We start from the raw sequence: 21,900 nt of genomic DNA, 5'->3' as shown, positions 1-21,900 counted from the left end.
TTTCTTCGGTAATTCACGAGTTGGTTGTTTAATCTATGGCAAACTGGGTTTTTTTTCAAAGTGATGTAAAAATGTTTTAAGTGCAGTTGGCACTTATTAGTTATTGTTAAAAATAATGTAGTTGGGTTAAACAGGATTTTTTTCCATCTAAAAATAATTATTATCTATTCCATAAATTTACATTTCAAGAACGTAGTATATTTTGTTATTATGTACTTTGAAAATTGTATCTCCATTCATGACTTTTTATAGAGTTTCTCGATTATGACTTTCTTCTCGCCGAGCGGATTGTGGGGATTGTTATTACGAACAATTTACATTTCATGTCATATACAGTATATGTACATAATATACACACACATTTATATATTATAATGTTACATAGTACTCGTACCTACTAAAGTTAATTAACTAAGGCATAGCGAAGAAAAATAATACAACTAATAATAATGATGATAGTTAATAATTTAATAAAACACATTACCACAATCCACAAGGTTATTCTGAGATATTTCTAAATAGCAAGAGCTTGCATGAGCTAGATAATAGTATATTTTGTCATTGCGTGTTTTAAGTAGGTAACACGATTTAATGGGTGCATGGTAGTATTTACGACAGTACCTAGTGTATGTTTATGGTTAATTTAAAACTCGAAAAAAATACAGATAATAGGTGTGTGGCAGAATATATTAACTAAGTATTTTATAAAAATCAAAAATCTCAAGTAGCATTTGTATAGGAGTGTTTTTATAATTATAGCATTTTCAAGGGCCCTAGAGACTCGAGCTTAACATTTATCATTAATATACAACAATATTTATTTATTTATTGGTCGTGATTGTAATCACTTAAAAAATATAACTGGTTCTTTGACGACGTACATACTTATGAAATGTTAACAATTTACACTTGACAGTAAAAATGTACTGTGTATAATCATAAAAATAACAATTACAAAGCCAAAGTATTAATTCATACTTACAAATAAATGATTTCATTATTTTAATTAAAAGTCTATTACATTAGTTATAACTAGTTTAATAATATTTATTTTCCGTGTATAAAATATATGGATTTATTATAAAATATTCATATTATATTTAAAGGAAAGCTTTTAAAAACAATTGATGTTTTAAATACATTTCACTCATAAAGTATATTATTCTATTAAGTATTATATCTAATAAACATATCATTGCCGGGTAAATAATAATAATTAGCAATTTGCATTTATAACAATAATATTAAACTGTTCATTTTAATGATGTAACTTCCTTAAGGACGAGTAATCGACTTCCGACAGTAATTAAGCGCATTATATGTAACAGTACAATTATAACATTTTCGTTACGCATAGAGAATGTTACTACAACCTATGGAAAAATATTTCATTCAATACTGTCGATTTTCAAAATTAAGAAATTAGGATAAATAACAAAAATAAAAATACACAACAATATAGTTTAATAAAAATTTTAAAATCTTTTTTTCAGATGTTAAGATATTAATTAATTACATATTACAAGAGTATATTTATGTTTATAAATAATTTAATCAAATAACTAGTCATTTTGTGTTTAACAATGATAAATAATGTTATTAAACAAATATCTGGTAAGTATTATACTTTCATAAATTATCCAATAATTTATTATAAATTAGGTTAATTTTATTATAATATGGTTGAAAGGTTAGGTTAGGTTAGTTTTACTCGAAACTTATGGTTTTAATCAAGTTTTCTAAAATAAAAAAATTAATTCATTTTTTAAGAATAAAATTAATCGGAATTAGTATCTTTAAATAATTAATGGCTAACTTACGACTGTTTGGTCATTTTATAACATATACATTATAATGAATAATTATCAATGGAAACCAGAAGAGTTATTTTTAGTTAAATATAAAAAATGTTTGAGTAATTTTGTTATTTTGACAATGCGTCAATGGATTGATGATTATCTCCATTAGTTTATCTCCAAGCAAGGCAAGCATAATTTAAAAGAAAATCATGTGTTACATGTGTATTATTTTCATCGAAATACTGAAATTAAAAACGCAATGTTAATCACGAAAAAACGTATACATCTGAATACACACTGAATACATTGAGCATTACAATTTCTTAAAAAAATATACTTCTCATCTTGTACTAATTAATCCATACAATTAATTAGCAAGGTAATCGTAAAATGTTAATATTTTTATAAATTTCACAGAATATATATTATGCATAATATATACTTATATAACATGAGAATATTATCAAATATGTTCAATTATTTCATATATTCGAGTATTGTTATACTTTTAGGTTACCATGATCCAGACTTCCATATTTCTTATAAACAATGACGATAAGCTTGCGTGGAATTTAATTACAAGATGTTCCTGGAATGATGGACCCATATTGGGTTTCTATTATCTGTACCAAAGTAAGTTAAGATATTGCATTATTTGGAGTTATGGCGACATAAATATATTATCTTAGGGCGTGATTCCTATGCAAACGTGGAATCCAATGTGTGTGACTTCTGACGCGGGGCTGACTATAATTTTTGGGCGCGAGATCGACGTGCAGTCATATAAATTATTCAATTTGGAACGTCTGTACGTGTACTGTGTTGATTAATGTAATTGTTTGAAAAAGTTACACAGCGAATTACTTTGATATTCATTTTTAAGTGTTGTAACACATTTTAAATATCTCGGTTCAATAGTAAAATAAGCGAACAAAGTCAAATTATTCATTTAAATAAAATAAAAAAAGTATTTTCCAGTGTACATTTTAATTTCATGTTTTGTTGAATATTTAATATTTTAAAAAATAATTTAAATTCGCATTTTTTAGTTAAATATTTTAGTTGTAAGTTATAATACTTAAAAACTATGTAAATAAAGTGTTTACTATGGAAAATTTAATTATGACAGAAAAGATTATTAGAAGACGAATTTTTGTAGTACTCTTGTAGTTTTTATAATGATTTTATAAATTAAATAGTATATATATTTCTTTCGAACAATTTTTGTTAGAAACATTGTCTCGGTATTTAAATACTAATTAATAGGTACAAAATTAACGTATCTTAATTTTTTAATTTAATTTTATTTAAGCTTGTGTTACAATTAGTCTCAACGGTTTATCTTTAATTCTAAACCAAATAAATCGATTTGTTCACTAGATACAAGCAAAATCAATCGGTCAACTAAATATAAACACCGTCTGCAGGTGATTTAGTATTCAACATCAGAATTTGCAGTAAGCTGCAGTATAGGTTTATTCATTCACGCTGTGATAATAATAGTAATTTTATTTTGCGCTTTATTCGTATTAGTTATCAACTGTTCATCTTGGACCCACGCGTCCTGCAATAATTTAAACACATTTCGTCGTTTCGTTCTACTTGAACGAGAGAGTGAACGTAAATTACATAAAATATAATTTACCTATAGTGTAGTCTATCTAGTCCTAATAATAATTACGTGGTCTTCGGGCTCGGACGCCAAAATTCAATACGGTAAAAACATTATTTTCATTACTACGGCTCTATCATAATATTATTATTGAATCATTGAACGATTAGTGGCGTATATTTTCAGGTAATTTTATGGCGCTCTAATGAGTATATTACATATTTTTATAATCATAGGTGTTTAACAGTAAAAAGTAATGAATAACTAATAATGAGTGGACGCGTTATGTTTACAAATAAAAAAACAAATTAACAGATTTTGACGATAAAATGTTCACCGCGACTCACGAGAAATTCAAAGAATTAAACGCACGTTCATGTTTTCAGTCAATAATTTAGAGAAACGCGATTGTGCGTTTGTGATTATTACACTATAGTTTATGCAAATACATAACAGGTGGTCGGGGAAAAAGTCTAAACTAATACTCGTTTAATGTACAATAATATTTTTATTGTTGGTTTTTTATTAGTATTCATATTAGTAATTACAACTGAACCAGTCGAGTTTTAACCAACAGAAATATAATCTACTATTTAATATACAGGCAAGCTAATTTTTTAAATGATTTAAAGTTAAAATTAATTTATTCAAAAAATTTGCGTTAAATTTAAAGTGAAAACTAATTTATTCAAACAATTTGCGTTTTAGAAAAAAATATTTTTATTTAGTAAGAAGTTGTTATGCTACTAAACAACTAAATAGAACATTTTTATAAAAATCATAATTATAATCCAGAAAAATTATTTTAAATTCATCTTCTAAAAATTATTAATAAATTAAAACCTGTATAATGAACTTTGAATTAATATTTTTATTAGTGATTAAAGCTTAGATATAATGAAGTAGTCGAAGATACCAACTAAAATGCTTATGTTTTACTTAGCTCATACAAACTTTGATTATTTGTACATATTTACTTAAATGAAGACCCGAAATCATATTCTATACCATTTTAAATAAAAATAAAAAAATTAATAAGATTAAGTGTAATGTGTAGAACGAAAAATGGAGAAATTCAATGTTACTTGTTAAAAATTGATTTTATGTTTTTTTAAAGTATAGATTATATTTTATTGGATTTAATCTAGGTATGTCTTAAGTCATATAATAGGTATGTTACCCATTAACAAATAATACCTATATAACTGCCTATTTAAAATACATAATAAACAGATATTATTAATATAGACATTGGAAATTTATCATTTATGTACGAATGCCAAAGAAAGTTTCGATCCCCTTCGGCCATCATATAATGTGCGTTTAAATAATATATTAATATTGACTGTCGTTGTGTATCGATGACCAAGTCACACAATTATAATAATTTATATAGTGATTTGTATATTATAAAGACGTTGAACATTCATGATGTTTAGTATGTTTAAAAATATAATTAAATTTCGCGAATTACGCAAGCTGGTCTAATGAATTGAAAATCGTCTTTATTTTATACGTATATCGTTGAACACAACCGGTTAAATCGTAAAACATTACGATTGAGACAAAACAAGTTGATTCATTTACAACAATCATAGGTGTGTTGAAAAAAATAAATCTGATTCTTAGTACTTAGTTGATAAAAGTAAAAACCTCTTACGCGTGCGAGCAAACAATACTTTTACTGCGCACAAACATATTATATACGCACATCAAAATGTATATGCACAAATGAGGGAAAAATTAAGAATATCATTTTTACTTCGGACTTTCACTAGGACGCGCGTGCGTGCGTGTGTGTGAAAAAAATTTGAGTATAAACTTCTCGAAACAATGTTATTCACTGTCATAATATCATGTTATCCGTCTTCATAGCTACTTATTATATAGTTTTAATTAGGCACGTTTATGACGAGTTCATAAGTTGTATAATATATAATATTATATATTTTTTAATATCATACAGACGCCAAAATATTTTCGAATGTATACACTCTAGGCTCAATGTAAAATAGTTTACACAAACGTCAAAAAAAAAAAAAAAAAAAACATTGTGCAAGCGAGAGATATCTAAATTATAGTGTTTTGATAGGTGTTAGTTTTGAACGGGATTCGAGAATGGAACATTGGAATACATAATAATATTTTCATGAGTTCTATAAAGAATTATTCCAAATGTTTGAAAGTCATTAGTTGATAGAACATTAAATGTACATATTGCATATCACAAATAATTATAATCAAATTCGATAATAATTAAATTTGTAAATTTCAAACGATGAAATTGGTTAGCGAGATTCTTTTAATTTTATCAACATTCAATGACGAGTGTTAAAAAAATTCGATCAGGGCATTAAAAAAAATTTTTTTTTTATATGAAATAAATAATTTAAAAGCGTAATCCGAATACAGTAGTACGTGTTACTATTATCCGTTTATGGTGCAATGTATATTGTGAGTAGGTATTGCAGTTATAAGTGTGTAATATATTGTAGATTCTGAGTGAAACGAGAAATGTATAGGTTTTACCACGATATGTGTTTATTTTTGTGTGTTTGTGTATACGATTATGACCAGGACTGTTCCAATCATCATAACCCTAAGAGGTTTCTGATAGAAAATGTTGGTTTGTTACAACTTTGATAGTAGGTAGTTATTTTACGAATTTCACAATAGTTTTCTTAATTATTGCAAATAACTGACAAAAAGTTATAAAAATATGACGAAATGTACGGCACAGCGGTTTTTTTACAAAATGGAATTTTTGTTTTCTTCGTAACTCAAAAAAAAATCAACATCGAAACGTTATGAAATTTTCTCTGAATACATATACCGCCGTTTCCTATGACTGGTATTATTGAAAAATTTATTATAAAATTCCTATACGAGTATGTAATAAAAATGTATAACAGATAAAAAAAAAAAAAATTAAAATCGTTTAAGTATTATATTTTGATAAAACGATAAAAATCATGAAAGTCCACTAAATTTTTGTAGAAAACCTGTCATAGAGTTTTCAACTTTTATGCTGAAGACTGAAAATGATGTACAAGATTTTTATGGTAAAAAAAAATAACTGGAAATTCACAGAAATTATTTATAAGCATACTATAATGAAATGTTGTCGAAATCCAATATTTTAACGAATTTCCGTTAAACGATATTAGTTAAAAATATTTTATAGTTTCGAAATATTTTTTATGAAATTTGTGCTGTTTCTGTATTTGAAATTGATGTAAATCGTAAACGCCTTATTTTTATTATTGTAAAAATCAGAAATTTATAAGCACAATCAACCTTACAAAGAATAGCGTTTTTTTTTTTACCACATTAACCATCTTCAAATTATAATTTGATCCACCCAACCTCTCTTATTCAAAATTGTTTTTTTCAAGAACACTGACGTATTGGTTTCAAGTTTAAATGATCAGTATATCTATACCATTCACCCGTCATTATATCTCACTCGAGCGTGGAGTCTCTCCGACCAAGAAGTCTCGGTCTTTTTATATATTGGCACAATTTTCTCCATATATAAAACTACATAACAACAACAGTAAAGAAACGTTTAGGTGTAGTGTGCCTATATTGCCGCTGCTCATAAATAATATATTTTCGTGACTGATACAAGTTTTATTACTATTTTGTACAACTTAATAATCATAAGTCAATCAGAAGGAAGTTAAAATGCATACTTTATGCGGTAATAAAATAATAAGTTTGCATAAGAAATGTTTCAAACCGTTGCTTATCGTACGTTATAATCCGAAATTTGCTTGTGAACAATATTATACATATAGTCACATAGGTATATAACTGTTACCTCCGGGTACAATAACTAATTATGTATGTGTAGTATTTTACGCGAAAAATATTTTCTTATCAAATCTCGATTCGCTTGACCGATTAAAAAAAACATTGGAAACGAAAACCGCATTCATCAACGTTAATAGTCCCACAAAAATATTTTATTGACTTTATTATGATATGTACCTAAATATTTTGTCTTGATCGAAGTTGTTCGTAAAATTGGTATAGTGTACAAATCGTATTTAATAAAACTTTTATGTTGATTTTGTTTTTTTTTTTAGGTGTGCAACACGAAGAACAAAATAATTCTGCAACATAAAGTAATTTACGCTTAATGACTTATTTTTATTTTTTTTGGCTTATTGTTATTATTATATTGATTTTGATTTAGCAAACCTGCATTAAGCTATAATAAAAATATCCAGATTTTATTATATATAAATAGAGTCATTAATATTATATAAATAAAGGTTATTGTATTTGATTATAATTTAATTAATTAAATTGTATTATAATCATTCGTGAGATAAGAGATACTTGTGGTTGATATTTATCCTTAAATCGATGTTTGAGGTAATACTATAAATTGTTTAATCTAAATGTAATCAATTAAAATTATAAAAAGTTAATAATTTTATGTATAATTTCCTAAAAAATATAATTATAGGTAAATATATTATTTACAATCATAGATTGATATAATGTAATAATTTATTGACGCCAATAATTATTAGTTATTGGTGTTATTATAATATTATGCAATATCACTTATATACTTATAAGTTACAGAACAAATATGAACACCTATTTTTTGTAATAATCCTTTGTAAATCTGCATAGCAATTAAAATATGATTATATCTTATGTCCAATAGAACTTATATATTTTTTTTTTTTTATGAATAAAAATTACTTCACCTCATTATAAATTTATTGTTTATCTATCACATTCTAAAGTTGAAACAATTGGCGCGGGAATTGACGTGGTACCTATAATAGGTGTGTATAACATTCGTGTTCGCATAGTTACAGTTATGTGTGTAAACACTATCGTGTTGGATGGATGTGTGTGTGTGTGTATGTGTGCTCGCGCGTGTGTGTATAAATGTGTATATGTGGGGAATGCACAAAATGAACTACGAGAAAATAAAACTAAAGTCATTTCTACGTATTTGAGCAAAATTAATAGATATACAGAGCAAGGAGAGAGAGAGAGAGAGAGAGAGAGAGAGAGAGAGAGAGAAATAGAACGAGAACAAGAGAGCGAAAGAAAGAGAAGTACAAATAAGAGAGGGATGGGAAGAAACTATAGTGAAATCGGAAGTATATCAAGTCCAGCTCGTTGGTCTAGAGCATTTTAAAACGTCCAGTGCAACCGATTCGGCGTTCAGTGTGTTTTCGTATTCATTACAAGATACTCAAATCTGTGTGCAGTTTCGTATTTAATACGTTTTATACATTTTTTTTCATTCAACTAGTTCAGGTAAGAATATATTGTTTCCAATACAAGCTTACAATAAGTACTATTGTTTAAAAAAATTAAAAAGTATTATACAGTTATAAATAAATATTTTTAATAATCACTAAATTAATCTATAAATTTATTTTTGATAACACATCAATGTATCATATTCAATTCATATCAATGTAAATATAATATGTAATTTAACATGTTTTAGGTTAAAAAATTGTTCTAAATATCATTTTCTATAATTTTTAATGCAATGACATAATTATGCTATGTCTAATATCGCCTATCTTTCAAAAAACCAAAATATAATTGTTCGCAAAAGAAACCTCAATTTAATACAGTATTTGTATATTTACGTTAGAACAATAGCACATAGGTACAAAATAATACAAATATTATAGATACAGCCAAGCTGTAAAATTATTTCAAAATAGGATTAATTATTATTAATATATTAATCAAATAAATATTAAATATTAGTTTTTATCCGTTATTAAGTTACAGTAATAATAAATATTAAGTTGGAGTTGTACATTAAAATTGGTCAAGTATACGAGTAGATCTATATCCAAATTCAATTCGTATAATAGAAACCAGATTATTTTTAGAAATAAAAAGTATAGAAGTTAAACGAAAATATATGCATTTACTAGTACTTCCAATTCGTAGTACGAGTATATTTTATTGTATTTTTTTAATTTTTTTTTAAAAGATGTTAAAAAATTATAAATTTTTAAGTTTTCAGTAGGTTTTTTCAAATTAAATAAATCGAATAATCGGTAACTACTATCAGAATTAATTAATTTTGTTGTTTTATTATTATTTGAAAAAAAAATTGTAAAATAATATACAAAAATAAAAATTTTTTGTGGCTAGAGTACTCTTAAAATATTAAAAAGTAATTTAAAATGTATAAATAGATAATTAAAAATTAGTAATTTTGTATTCGTCTGGAGTATTATTGTAAGTGCAAATATTGAATTGACGACAGGTTTTAATCTAAAAGATCATCGTCAGGCATAAAAAACACATTGAATAATATTGTTATATATTATAATCATACATATATTGATTCAACGCTATATCGATTATTTTCGAACACGATTTTATTCGAAATGTAAACTTACCACTCACCAAGGTGCAAAGTTTGTTTTCAACGAATAACATAATTTATCAGCTTATCGAATAAAACATCGCATACATAAGTAAATGCAGCGATCAATATCAATAGTTTTCCATAAAAACGCGTTACCGCGTGACAAACGACGTGACACTTCAACGCGTAACGGGGTAGAAATATAATAATAACTGTAAGGGGAAAAAAAATCGTTCATCTTTCTCGTCCATCCTCGATAACATTGCTCGTAAACATCTTGTGCACCGAAAACGTTTTTAGGTTTCCGACCGGTGGGTATCATGTCCGGTACAAAAGACAAACGACTGCGACCCGTACGGATCGTATATCATATCCTCGTCGCTCGCTCGCGAAATCGAGATTCTCGATTCGGACGAGAACGGTTGATCGTCCGAGAGAACTTCCGCGGACCACGGGCGCGTGAACGCAGTGCACGTATTACCAGGCCCTATTATTTGTACGATTTCGGACTGCACGCTTGATGTTACTGCTTTAAATGAAAATTTAGTCTCCGTCTTAGAAAAATAAATATATTACATTCATAATACGTATATATATATATGTATGCGTTGAATTTTTTAAAAATTCGATAACACTCATGTTTCCTAGTGGTTGGCTTATCGTTCGATTTTTGTTTTCTAAACCGTAGTGCACACACGTTAAGCACGTTAAGACCGTAGTGCACGTACGCGATCGAACCGATCCGGGCCCGTTCGGACGCGCGACGACGTCGGATTTTTCTCGCCGCTCCCGTCGTACAAATGCGTTCCCCGCGACGAGTAGCGCTTTCACCGCGCGCACGGTGTACGAAACCGTTCCGGACGTCGGGCGGCGCGTATGTTAACGGACGTCCGTCCCCAATCGGACGATGTACGTAAACGGACCCGCGGGACGCGACGATTGCGTTCGGTCCGACACGCCGCCGCGGCGTCCGCGTTACACACGTTTTCTTCCCCGGTCGGGGGAACGTATCGAGACGTCCGTCACGGCCGAGCGCGACGAATGATCGTTTGTTCGCGTCCGCCGACCGCTATTACGAACGTACCTATTCATCGTCCCGGTGAAAAACGTCTCCAGTTCTCCGTCGTACCGCGATCATCTCTCACCCGGACGGGTGACGTAACGTTTTGTAATTTTTCGCCGTCGCGTGTACACCCGTGTTGCGCGCACGCGCGTTAGCGCGCGTCTAGTAAAATTGTTTTTCGATACCCGACGGTCCGCCGTGTCGCCTTTATAGACCGCGACGGTTCGAACGCCGATGGCATAACGGTACGGCAAACCGTGTAGCGCTGCGCCTAGCGACGGGATCGCACTGTTTCGCTCGTCGGGCCGGTGACGAGCTCGCGCGCTCGTACGGAACGACGACCGAAACGATATTCTCGTCCGATCGGACGACGCGACCGTGCGACGAACGCGTACGGCGACGTGCACCGTCGTAACGTGTATCACGTGCGTTTACGCGGACCAGTGCGTTATCGTTACTATGGCCCTCGCGTCGCACTCGGCGGTCGGGCGGTCAGCGGCTCGACAAACGGACCGTGAATGACTAATAACATCGCGTTTTATCTTACGATTTGATTACCGTTTTTTTTCGTTTTTGTTTTCTCATGTAAACGGTGCCGTTGCACGCGTGCGTTTTACAGGTTTCGTCTTAGCCGCACACGCTGCACAGTCCATCATGAAGCCGTCGTTGGCCATCGTACCGTATCTGCCGGCGTTGTTGTTGGTCGCAGCATTAGCCGCCGTACCCGTACGTGCGGGTCAATCCGTTCACGATCCTATCGAATATTACGTAAGTGTAACATAATTTATATAAATCACATTTACTATCGTTTTATTGTTTCGCACGCACGCACGCGCACACACAAGCACACGCGCGCGCGCGCACACACACACACACACACACACACACACACACACAAATACCGGCCGCGTCGACTTACTGCAGCAGGACTGCGATGGTCGGTCGCGCCCTATTGTTTTTATTTTTTCGTATCGCCGTGTGTTACATTATTATTATTATTATTATTATTATTATTATTACGTTTTTGTAATTCCGAACACACGAACTCTGACTGCTGCAGTTGTAGATCCGATCGAGTAGCGATCTCCTTCGCGTAAAAACCAACAGGGTCACCTAGCCGCCGTTCGTTCGGTGGAGAAATCGAACCGAATCCGTACCACTATTATTACTGCGTACCACGATGTTTCTCGTACGATCGATTCCGTTGTTTCCCATAGCATACCGTTTGCGGGACACGAGCGCTGCAGCCCGCAGCTCGTTTCGAAAAATGTCTTGCGCCAGCGACTGTCGAGCCGGACGAATCCGATAAATTTGTTTATGGACCGGGTTCCTTTCTGATAACCCGTGTACGTTACCTACTCGCTACGCGCTTACCCCGACGCACAACCGGCGATGGTGGGCGACGTGATGATAAGGGCGTTTAACTGCCCGCCGGACATCCCGTCGAAATCCTTAGACGATTTCCTTAGATATGCACACGGACAATGCGGTGCGTCGAGGACGAACGGTTTACGAAAATCGGTCACCGCGGTGTCGTCATAGTTCGCGCACGTTTAACCTTTTCGGTTTTCGTTTTTTGCGCAGAGCGAGCCCAACTATCATTTCAATTACGGCGTGAAGGACTTGCACACGGGCGACCTGAAGAGCCAATGGGAACACCGGGAGGGCGACGTGGTCAAAGGATCGTACAGCCTTATGGAGCCGGACGGTTCCATACGGACGGTGGACTACACGGCGGACGATCGCAACGGGTTCAACGCGGTCGTGTCCAAGACGGGCAAGAACGTGCACCCAGCCCCGGCCGCCCATCAGCCGTACGAGACGCCGTCGCCGTCGCCGAAGCGCAACCATGTGCTGCACCTGCACCAACAGGCCGCGGCGTACAAGCAGCTGGCCGAGGCGTACAACAGGCAGCCGTACGCCGCCGAGGTGTCCACGTCCGCCGTGCCCGTGCCCGAGTACAGGCCGCTCGTGCAATCGCCATCGCCGTCCAAGTACCCGCCGCTGCTGTACCGCAACTTCTACGCCAAGTCCTCGCCGTCGGCCACCGCGGCCGCCGTCAACTACATGGCGTACCCGGCCAACGACGGCGGGCTCGATTCCGTCGTGGCCACGGCCACGCCCAAGTACTACGCGGTCGCGAGGCCCGAGTACTACCCGGTGTCTTCCGACTACAACGCCGAAGCGAAGGCCGAAGCCGCGCCCGAGTACTTCTACTACCCGCAGGACGCCGAGTCGCTGTCCCCGTCACCGTCCCCGTCCGCGCCGTCCGCGCCGTCACCGACGCCCGACATGACCAAAGCCGGTCCTGTCCTGTTCCCGGCCGACAACTCCACGACCACTGAAGCCACCGCCGCCCCGTCCGCATCGCCCACGCCTATCGCTTTGCTCAAATACGAACCCGACAATAACGGACAACCCTTGTACGCCGACTACAACTATTACGCGTAATGCGGATTCGTTGTTTTTTTTTTTCAGTCTTTCTCTCCGTTCGAAAAAAATTAAATAAAATTAACAACCCCGTAAATTTTCAACAGATCTGTTTTCGTCGTCGTCGAAACACGCCGGCGTTTTACCCACAATCTCTCGTTAGAGGTTACGCATTATTATTATTATTATTATCTATCGCAATAGACGGAAACTTGTTTATGAGATTATATTATTACCCGTCCGGTAAAATATTCCAGTTTTCGGGAGAAAAACCGCACGTTTGTGTACCGTACGTAATCATCACCTATCCATACATTATGTATTCGGCTTTCTATACGCGCGTCGAGTTAGTGCGTCTTCGCATTACTTCACGTTTCCATCACGTTTTCCCACGAACGGTTTGATTTGTGAAATCCTTAACGTCAATAAGTAATCGAATCAAAAAAAAAATAAAAATAAATTTCGTCCATAATAACTATAACGTTTTATACGTTCGATGGACAACTCGCACACTATATATATATATATATATATATATACATACATGCGTAACGTATTATTATTATTATTATTGTATACACCTTTGTGCAACCAAATATTTTTATGTGTACCATAGATTTAGTTTATACGTATTATTTTAGTCTTTGTAACGAAGTGCAATATTTTTTTGATCTTTACCTCGTGTATAACTTCACGTAGGTATATTTAATGTTATTATTATTATTATTATTATCGAATTAAGTGTATAGAAGACGTAGTAGTATATTTATCTTGTAAAACAAACTTATTTTATCTTACGCGTATTTGTATACATTTTTAAATTTTTTTTTTTTTTTTTTATAATACATGTTTGTTTTTTTATAAACGTCACCGTGTTTCTTTCGTTGCTACGCGCGCGCCTGTTACATTCCGCGCGCAAACGTTAAAACGTTAATTGCCACCGCGGTGCACGTGTAATAGCTGTATACACATTACGTAAGCGATTACGATGTACATACATACACAATTATGAATCGCTGCCGATTTCTTCTTTCCTACGATATTGTATCATGCTCGGGGGGGGGGGGGGGCGACCGCCGTTACACTCTGCACCAGTTTACACGCGCGCGAGACGTCCGGTCGGTCGGTCGATTAAAATGGATAGGCGTCGTATAAATCATTGTTCGCGCGGTGTAAACACATCTTACGCGTTAGCGCGCGCACTTGTCATCGGAATTGAAACGGCGCAATCATAGGCATCACTAAGGGGTATCGAGGGGTATCTTTGCCACCCCAGACATTTTCGTGGGGTAGCGAGGGTATCATTTGCTACCCAAAAAAAATGTATAGATTTTAAAAATATATTCGAAGTTTATCATACAAGTGCGTACGAACATAGACCATCTGTTATTGTGATCGTATCCAAAATAATTATATTTTGTGACAAGTCCGACACGGACGGTAAAACAGTGTGTACACTGTACGTCATACCAAGATTTATGAAGAAGAGTTAACCGTTTAAGTGAGCCACTTATCATGTTAAACCTTTAAAAATAAACTTTGCTACCCCAAAATTTGGACTTAAGTGTCGCCCACGGGCACAATTAAAAACATTTATTACGCGACGATAGCGCGGGGAGTGGAGGAGGGTTTGCGTACAAGCCGCTCGTACGCGGCGACTGAGATCACGCGCAATTCGACGCGAAATTCGAAATCGTGTGATAAATCGTTCCCGTCGGAATCACAGAAACGTTTACTCGTTTTATTTGTCGGTTCATTTTTTTATTTCAAGTATTTCGCAATTTGTACCGGTGCTCGTGAATTGCCGCCCCCGAACGCTAAATAAAGTATGAGTTGTGGCCATGGCTTTTTGGAAGGACGCATCAACCGCGGCCGCGCAACAATGTACATCCTACGTGTTTACGTAAGTTTTAGATTGAACTTCTAGTAACACATCCACGAAGTTATACGTGCCAGGATGGCTAACGTTAAACGACATGTTTTGAGTGAAAACTTTCACAGCTGTAAGTTGTACAGTTGCATCCGGCAATCAACCGTGTACAAATATTTAGAGTGAACACAACGTCCGGTGAAGTATACTTTTCAAAAATATTGTCTGTACATTTCACAACTCGATCATTTTCTGCACCGCATCAGCCACACACATCGGTAATGATAATTACTCGTACCGCAACTTACACTTGGACGTGGGTTTTGGGTTCGGTGTCGTGAACGATTGTTAATTTTTAACGTTTTAGGTGCTTGTCATGAATAACAATAACGCGGAACTGATTTATACCGAGTACGGGAAAACAATTATATACGTTCCGAACGGTACATTTGTCGGTCAATTTTCCGATAGTATATTGTAACGAAAAGCTCAAGATAATTATTTAAAATTTAGCGCGCAGTACGAAAAACCGTACATCCATAGGCCTTGATCTCGTGTGCGCGCGATTCTCAATTCTTTCGCGAAACGTTTGGCCGCCACCGGTCGAACATACGCGTGCCGCATACGACGACGAATCTCGTCGTGCTACGTGTTTTTCATATCCGACCTGTCTTTCGTGTACATACGGTTCCGCGGTCGTTCGGTTGAACATATTTGTTAAAATTTTTTTGTATACACGTACATAACGTCCGGATCACGTAAATTGGCGCAACTAGGGTAAAAAATCTGATGGGGAGGGACTACAGCCCTCCTACCAAAACTTAAAATAACCTGTAGATTATATACCATGTTAATATATTTTAGATTCTGAGCCAAGTCGGATTTACTGCAACGTGTCTTTTTTTGTATGTGACACTATTGTGAGTTAAGTATGCGGTATACCATGTATATCATGGAATATATATGGGGGGGGGGAATAATTCCCCCCCTAGCATCCCTAGTTGCTCCTATGATCACGTAACCGAAACGTTTACAATTACGTTTCCGGCGCGATAGCCGTCGGATTTCCGTGCAGGTGTATCTGTTCGCGGAACGTTCCAAACACAGCTTATCGCGTGGGAAAAAAGAATCCGCGCGATCGATGCGCATCGTCATAATTCACTGTCGTTGCCGTGCACTATGTGACTTCGGGTTGACCGCCGAAATGTAAACAATGGAACGCATCATTTTTGTGCGCAACGAACACTGGATGTTCTGTGACGTTTTATTAACGCAAACGATCGTGTATTCAATGCACCTAATATGGGAGGTGTACTTTTTTGTGTGAAGTTTTTTTTTGTTTTGTACGATAATTGAAGAGAAAACGATCTACGCGGAACTTTTGTCACCTGTAAAACAGAACCTATGAGGTGAGAAACGTATTTTGGTCTCTTAGAGTTATGGTGACATCAGATGCACGTTAAAATCCGAACACCGTGTTCGTTCCTGTTCAAAGGATTACAAACGACTGTATCGCTGTCGGAGAAATAGCGTAAAAGTCGCAAAACAATGCTATCTGTTCGGTAAAACAGAACGAGTAGAACCAGAAGAATATATTGTTAATGTAACATTAAACGTGCAGGTGAGATGAAGCGGCCGAGCATGATAATGGTAGCCTACTTCTCTCTCTCTCTCTCTGTCTCCGGTGACTCTAAACTTCATTATCCATAGTGGAATACGACAACTGTATAAACCGAGTCAGCGACAATAGCCAACACCTTTAGAAAAATTAAAAATCATTAATATCTGGGCTCGGATTTTTATATAAACATATTTCATGTTTCTGAGATTTGATAACTATCAAATTAGGGAAGTGAAAAAATTCGTTTCACGTGATTTTCGATTCAACAAACTTCTTTGATTTTAAATAGTCATAAATAATAATTTTTTTCACATCATTATTTAGTTTACAAAGAAACATCATTTTATAATCTAATCTTTTTCGCGCATCGTAGTGGTTACGGTACCGGTTATTGGGTGACGGCTGAATATACTAAACATTTTATAGACGTTTCAAAAATAATTATTATTGTTTGTACGTCCGCAGTCGTTTTCTCTGCAGAAAATCAAGAATTTAACGATGTTTTGTTACACAATATATATCAATATGTTCAATATATAGTGATAGTTAGGGTCCGGAGTTTTATGCAATTAAAATCTATAAAATATGCAGATTCGTATCATAAATATGCAAAAAATATGCAAAATGATTTTTTTTTTTACAAATTAACAATATACAATTAATAATAAACAATTTTATACATTGTAATATTTAAAAATTGTTTATTAAAAAAAAAAAAAAAAAAATGCAAAATAACATTTTTAATGACATTGTGTAAGTATAAAAGTATTATAAATTAATTAAAATATTACTATTTATATTAAATATATTAAATTATTATTATTGGAAGAGTACCAGCATGAAGTAATAAATATGGATTTCAAATTTTCGAATTGAAAACTTTTACGATTATCTCGAAGCATACTTTTGTACTTGGAAAAACTTCTTTCCACGTTACAAGATACAATTGATGCATATTTAAAACTCGATAAATCTTCAACTGACAGTTCCTCGTCTTCACCACATTCAGTTACCTCACCGTTGATTATACCATCGATTTTTTTCAATGCAGAATATCCACGATTTTTTGACAACACATTTTTTAAGTTTAGATCTAGCAAAATCTATCCCTGGCCCTCCTTTTTCGAATTTAATTTTAATATTTTCCATGAGCAATAAACTATCTCTTAAAGAAACATTTGATTTCTCTAGTTTTGTTATTGTATCTATTAAACACTGTAAGTGTGTTGTAATGACGGCGAGCTCATGTTTTAATTCTTTATTATGAAATATACAATATTTGTCGTCATTCGTTGGCCGTCGATAACGATGATGTCGATTGATGATCGCTTATCGATGTATTTACATGTTATTTACAATGGACAGTAGGTATCTTTACAGACGTAAATTCTACGAATTTTAGAATATGCAACATTTATTCAACTATCAAGAAATATGTAATAAATATGCATTTTCATTCAAATATGCAAAAATTAACCTTAGACTCTATACATTACGAAACGTCGACATTTATTATCACAATTATTCTAAGTGAATTGTAGAAGAATATCCATTTGTATACAAATCAGGGCCCTAGTGATAATTTAAATTAAATTGTAATTAGTATCGACTTTTTATGTGTCGAAAAAATTCGTATCTTAACTAAATATAATTCTAGAGTGGACAGTAAAAGGCAATTAAACTTTTATTTTTACTGATATTAATATTCTAAAATTGTTTTATTATTTTCATGAGTATACTGAAAATATTATCTTGACATCAGAACTAGAAATTGAAAACTGATTTTTGGTTCATTTACATTGTGAGTTGTGGATATAAGGAAGTACCATTTTAAAATAATAAATCAAACTTTTTTTTTGTAATTTTTGACAGGTTAATATCAGCAAGATATACCTATTTTTTTTATTTACAACCTGTAATAGAATATACGATAAACAAAAAAAATCAGATATAAATTAGGTTAGACAACTTGATTGATGAGGTTTCCAGTGATATTACTTCAAGAATAAGATAGTGAATCTATTGAATTAGTTACTTAATAAATCTTTTTTTTTCTTCAAATTTTTTGTTGAGTAGACCTTTTGGCCATTTTATTTTAAGACGACGAGGAGGATTTCTGGGGAGAGTAATGGATGAGCGTTTAGATGTGAGTGGGTCGGTGTGATTTCAGGTGTTATTATGATATTTTTTACAGACTAGTGAAACTAGAATAGTTATTGTTGGTTTTTGTAGATGGTGATGTGGTATGTGGTTACATACCATGGAATATTAGGAATGAGGCGAAGACATATTTTTTGGAAAGACTAAAGAATTTCGATGATGATTTTTGGTTGATCCCATAATTGGATGCCGTTAGTCATTATTGGGCGTATTCGTTGTTTACATAAAAATGTTTTAATATTGAGAGATAAATGTATCTTATGAAATATTCGAATTAAATTTTGTTACTGGGTGCCTGATTGAGCCGAATATCAAAGCTCTATTTGAAAGTTTGTCAGCTCAGTTTGTGGTTTTACTAATTAAGTGAGGTTCTGCGGGTATAACTGGGTTGACACGACTTGTTCGAACACGTTCGTGGTGTATAACTAACCGTATTACATCGCCGGTGTGTTGGTATCTTTATTTTTCCCCGGATTTAGAAATACTTTTCACAGGTGAAAGCACCACGTTGCGCGACGGTCAACAGATGGTAAGCGTAGTATATAAATAGAAAATGTGCCGTTTAAATGGAAAAATACAACGGAATGCTTCGAAACGCTATGTACGCTATGCATAAGTTGTTTTTACGTGAAACGAGAATCGCGAGAAGGGCGAAGGAATAAAAACCAACCAAAATAGTGTTGACCTGTGCGATTTCGCAGTTATTTCACGGACGAAATGAATTCCATGTTGTCCGTTTTTTCCTCTTGTAAACTATTGCGACACAACGCGTGGCACTGTAATATGGTTGTGTACATATTATGGTCTCCGCATGTGTAATCTTTAATATGATAATTTGGCATTTAAACCTTATACAGTCGTATTATTAGACGTACGGTCCCCCCCCGGGAGGGGGGGATCGCGCAGATTTTCATTGTTATTCCGCATTGCGTTTACGGTGGAAACGGTTTACGATTTGAACTCGGTGCGCTGTGAAACAAGAATTGGTCGTCATCGTAACGATTCCAAATAACACACGTGTGCGCACTTATACGCTACGCGAACACGGGATTTACGGGTTTATCACGAACATTACGGTCGTCAACGAAAAACGTAACTGTGTGTAAAACGAAGCGAAAACTAATAAATTTAACTCTAATAACCTACATACTATTTTTGGCAAACTGAGTAAAAGAAACGTTTGATTTGGACTGCTTACGAATTGTGTCCCGAAATTCCCGTAACGCACGAATCACGACTCAACGTAAAAAATATTACTTCTTAGGTACCACGGTGAAAAATACAAATTAAAATAGGGGTAAAATTTAAACGTTGTTAAATTTATAAAAAAAAAAGAGTGGTTAATTGCCCGTTTTCATGTTTGGTCATATTTTGTTAATGATATTTTCGTTTAGGTACTTTACGTTTTTTTTAATCTTGTGAATTCTGCGCCGTTGATAATAATTTTCGATTTTTGTTTTTCAATAAAACAACACTCAAATTTAATTAAATTTCAATAATTGAGAACCAATAAATACATTTAAAGAAATTAATTATTTGATACATAATTACTTCGAATACATTACTAAAATATAATCTAATTATATACTCTGTAATCAGTTGGGAAAAACAAATCAAAGTAAGGAACATACAATAAAATCAAGAATAACTAATTATTTTGTAAATAAAGAATAATATTTTATTAAATTATTGTATAACAAAATATGTTTATAATAGTAAATAATGAATAACCGTAAAAATTAATATGATGAATAAAAAAAATCAAAAATAAATTAATTGGTATTTAAAGGGCCTCGAAGGCATTTCTTCAGAAGGAAATTTCTCCAAAAATATTTTCTCATAAAATTTTATAAAAGTGCTTAAAAATAGTGCAAAATATTATCATTTTTAATGGTACCTTATTTAAAGTACACAAACAATAAAGTTAACTCTATGTAATTAGGCTTAGTATTTATAATACTACAACGTTATTATAAATAATATAAATAATATCTGCTAATATGCAACTTAATTTTTTTTCAATGATGTACAAATTGTACTGTTCAATTTTTTTTATAACAGTAATTTTTTTAGTTCACAAGGGCCGGTAGTAATTAAAACTTTAAAAATACATAAATTACAATAACAATAATTATTATGATAAGTAGTAAATCTTTAGAAATGGAAGAGGGTCCCTCGACATAAATTCAGCCAGGGATACTGTCTGTACCCGATGTAAGAAATAATTCCAAATAAAAATATCGTATGTAAGTAGTGATTTATTTTGTACGTAGTCGTATAGATGAACCTGAGACGAAATGTTCCTATACCCTTAGATAGGTTTTTTCATTTTGGAACGTGATTCGTTGATTAGTGCAGTGTTCGTGGCCGTTGCCGCACGATTCCTGAGAGTTCGTCCTTTGTGGTGAGGGCGGAACCGACGTCGACTAAAATTTCAAAATTGAAATCGCCTTGAACGGTACAGGCCATGGACTTAATGACTTTTGCGAAGAGTCGGTTTATTTTCGTATCAACATCAAGGTTAGTTAGAAATCAACCGGACCCGTATACAGTCATTATGTTCCGAAGATATTGCACACGAACGTCCGAGGCAAATGCGATTTGCGCGATCCGAATAAAGTAATACACGATAATGTAGGATAAGTCGATCAAATACCTTCTGCGGTTGCAGTGGGACAGTACTTTTTGAATTCCAGACGGTCAAAACGTTCTGCGGGTTTTATCTAATTATTTTCAAATCTGTTTCGGGGCATAATATAATAGGTAATCAATTGTTTTACGGTCGTAATAATAAACGTTCGGGCGCACGTTTTATCGGGACTACGGCTGTAGGTGGCAATCGTAACTGATGAGACATGACGCAACATTAGCGTATCGTGCGCACTCGCACATAGTCTCGTTTTTTTAGACCATTAGATCCGTATCGACGATATACACCGGCCTTGGATTGTATATTTATTGTATCATTT

General features: G+C 33.8%; 1 protein-coding gene across 1 annotated transcript; it reads left to right on the top strand.

Moving 5' to 3' along the window:
- Positions 1-8,558: 8,558 nt before the first annotated feature.
- On the top strand, positions 8,559-13,384 carry LOC112686108 (cuticle protein-like). Its single transcript, XM_025558244.1, has 3 exons — positions 8,559-8,703; positions 11,470-11,618; positions 12,435-13,384. Exons 2-3 carry the CDS (start codon positions 11,505-11,507, stop codon positions 13,299-13,301), a joined length of 981 nt encoding a protein of 326 aa, XP_025414029.1. The 5' UTR covers positions 8,559-8,703; positions 11,470-11,504; the 3' UTR covers positions 13,302-13,384.
- Positions 13,385-21,900: the final 8,516 nt, after the last annotated feature.

This window comes from Sipha flava, unplaced genomic scaffold, assembly GCF_003268045.1.
Source record: "Sipha flava isolate LNK unplaced genomic scaffold, YSA_version1 2_pilon_pilon, whole genome shotgun sequence".
NCBI lineage: Eukaryota > Metazoa > Arthropoda > Insecta > Hemiptera > Aphididae > Sipha > Sipha flava.
This window is presented reverse-complemented; position numbering and strand designations above follow the sequence as displayed.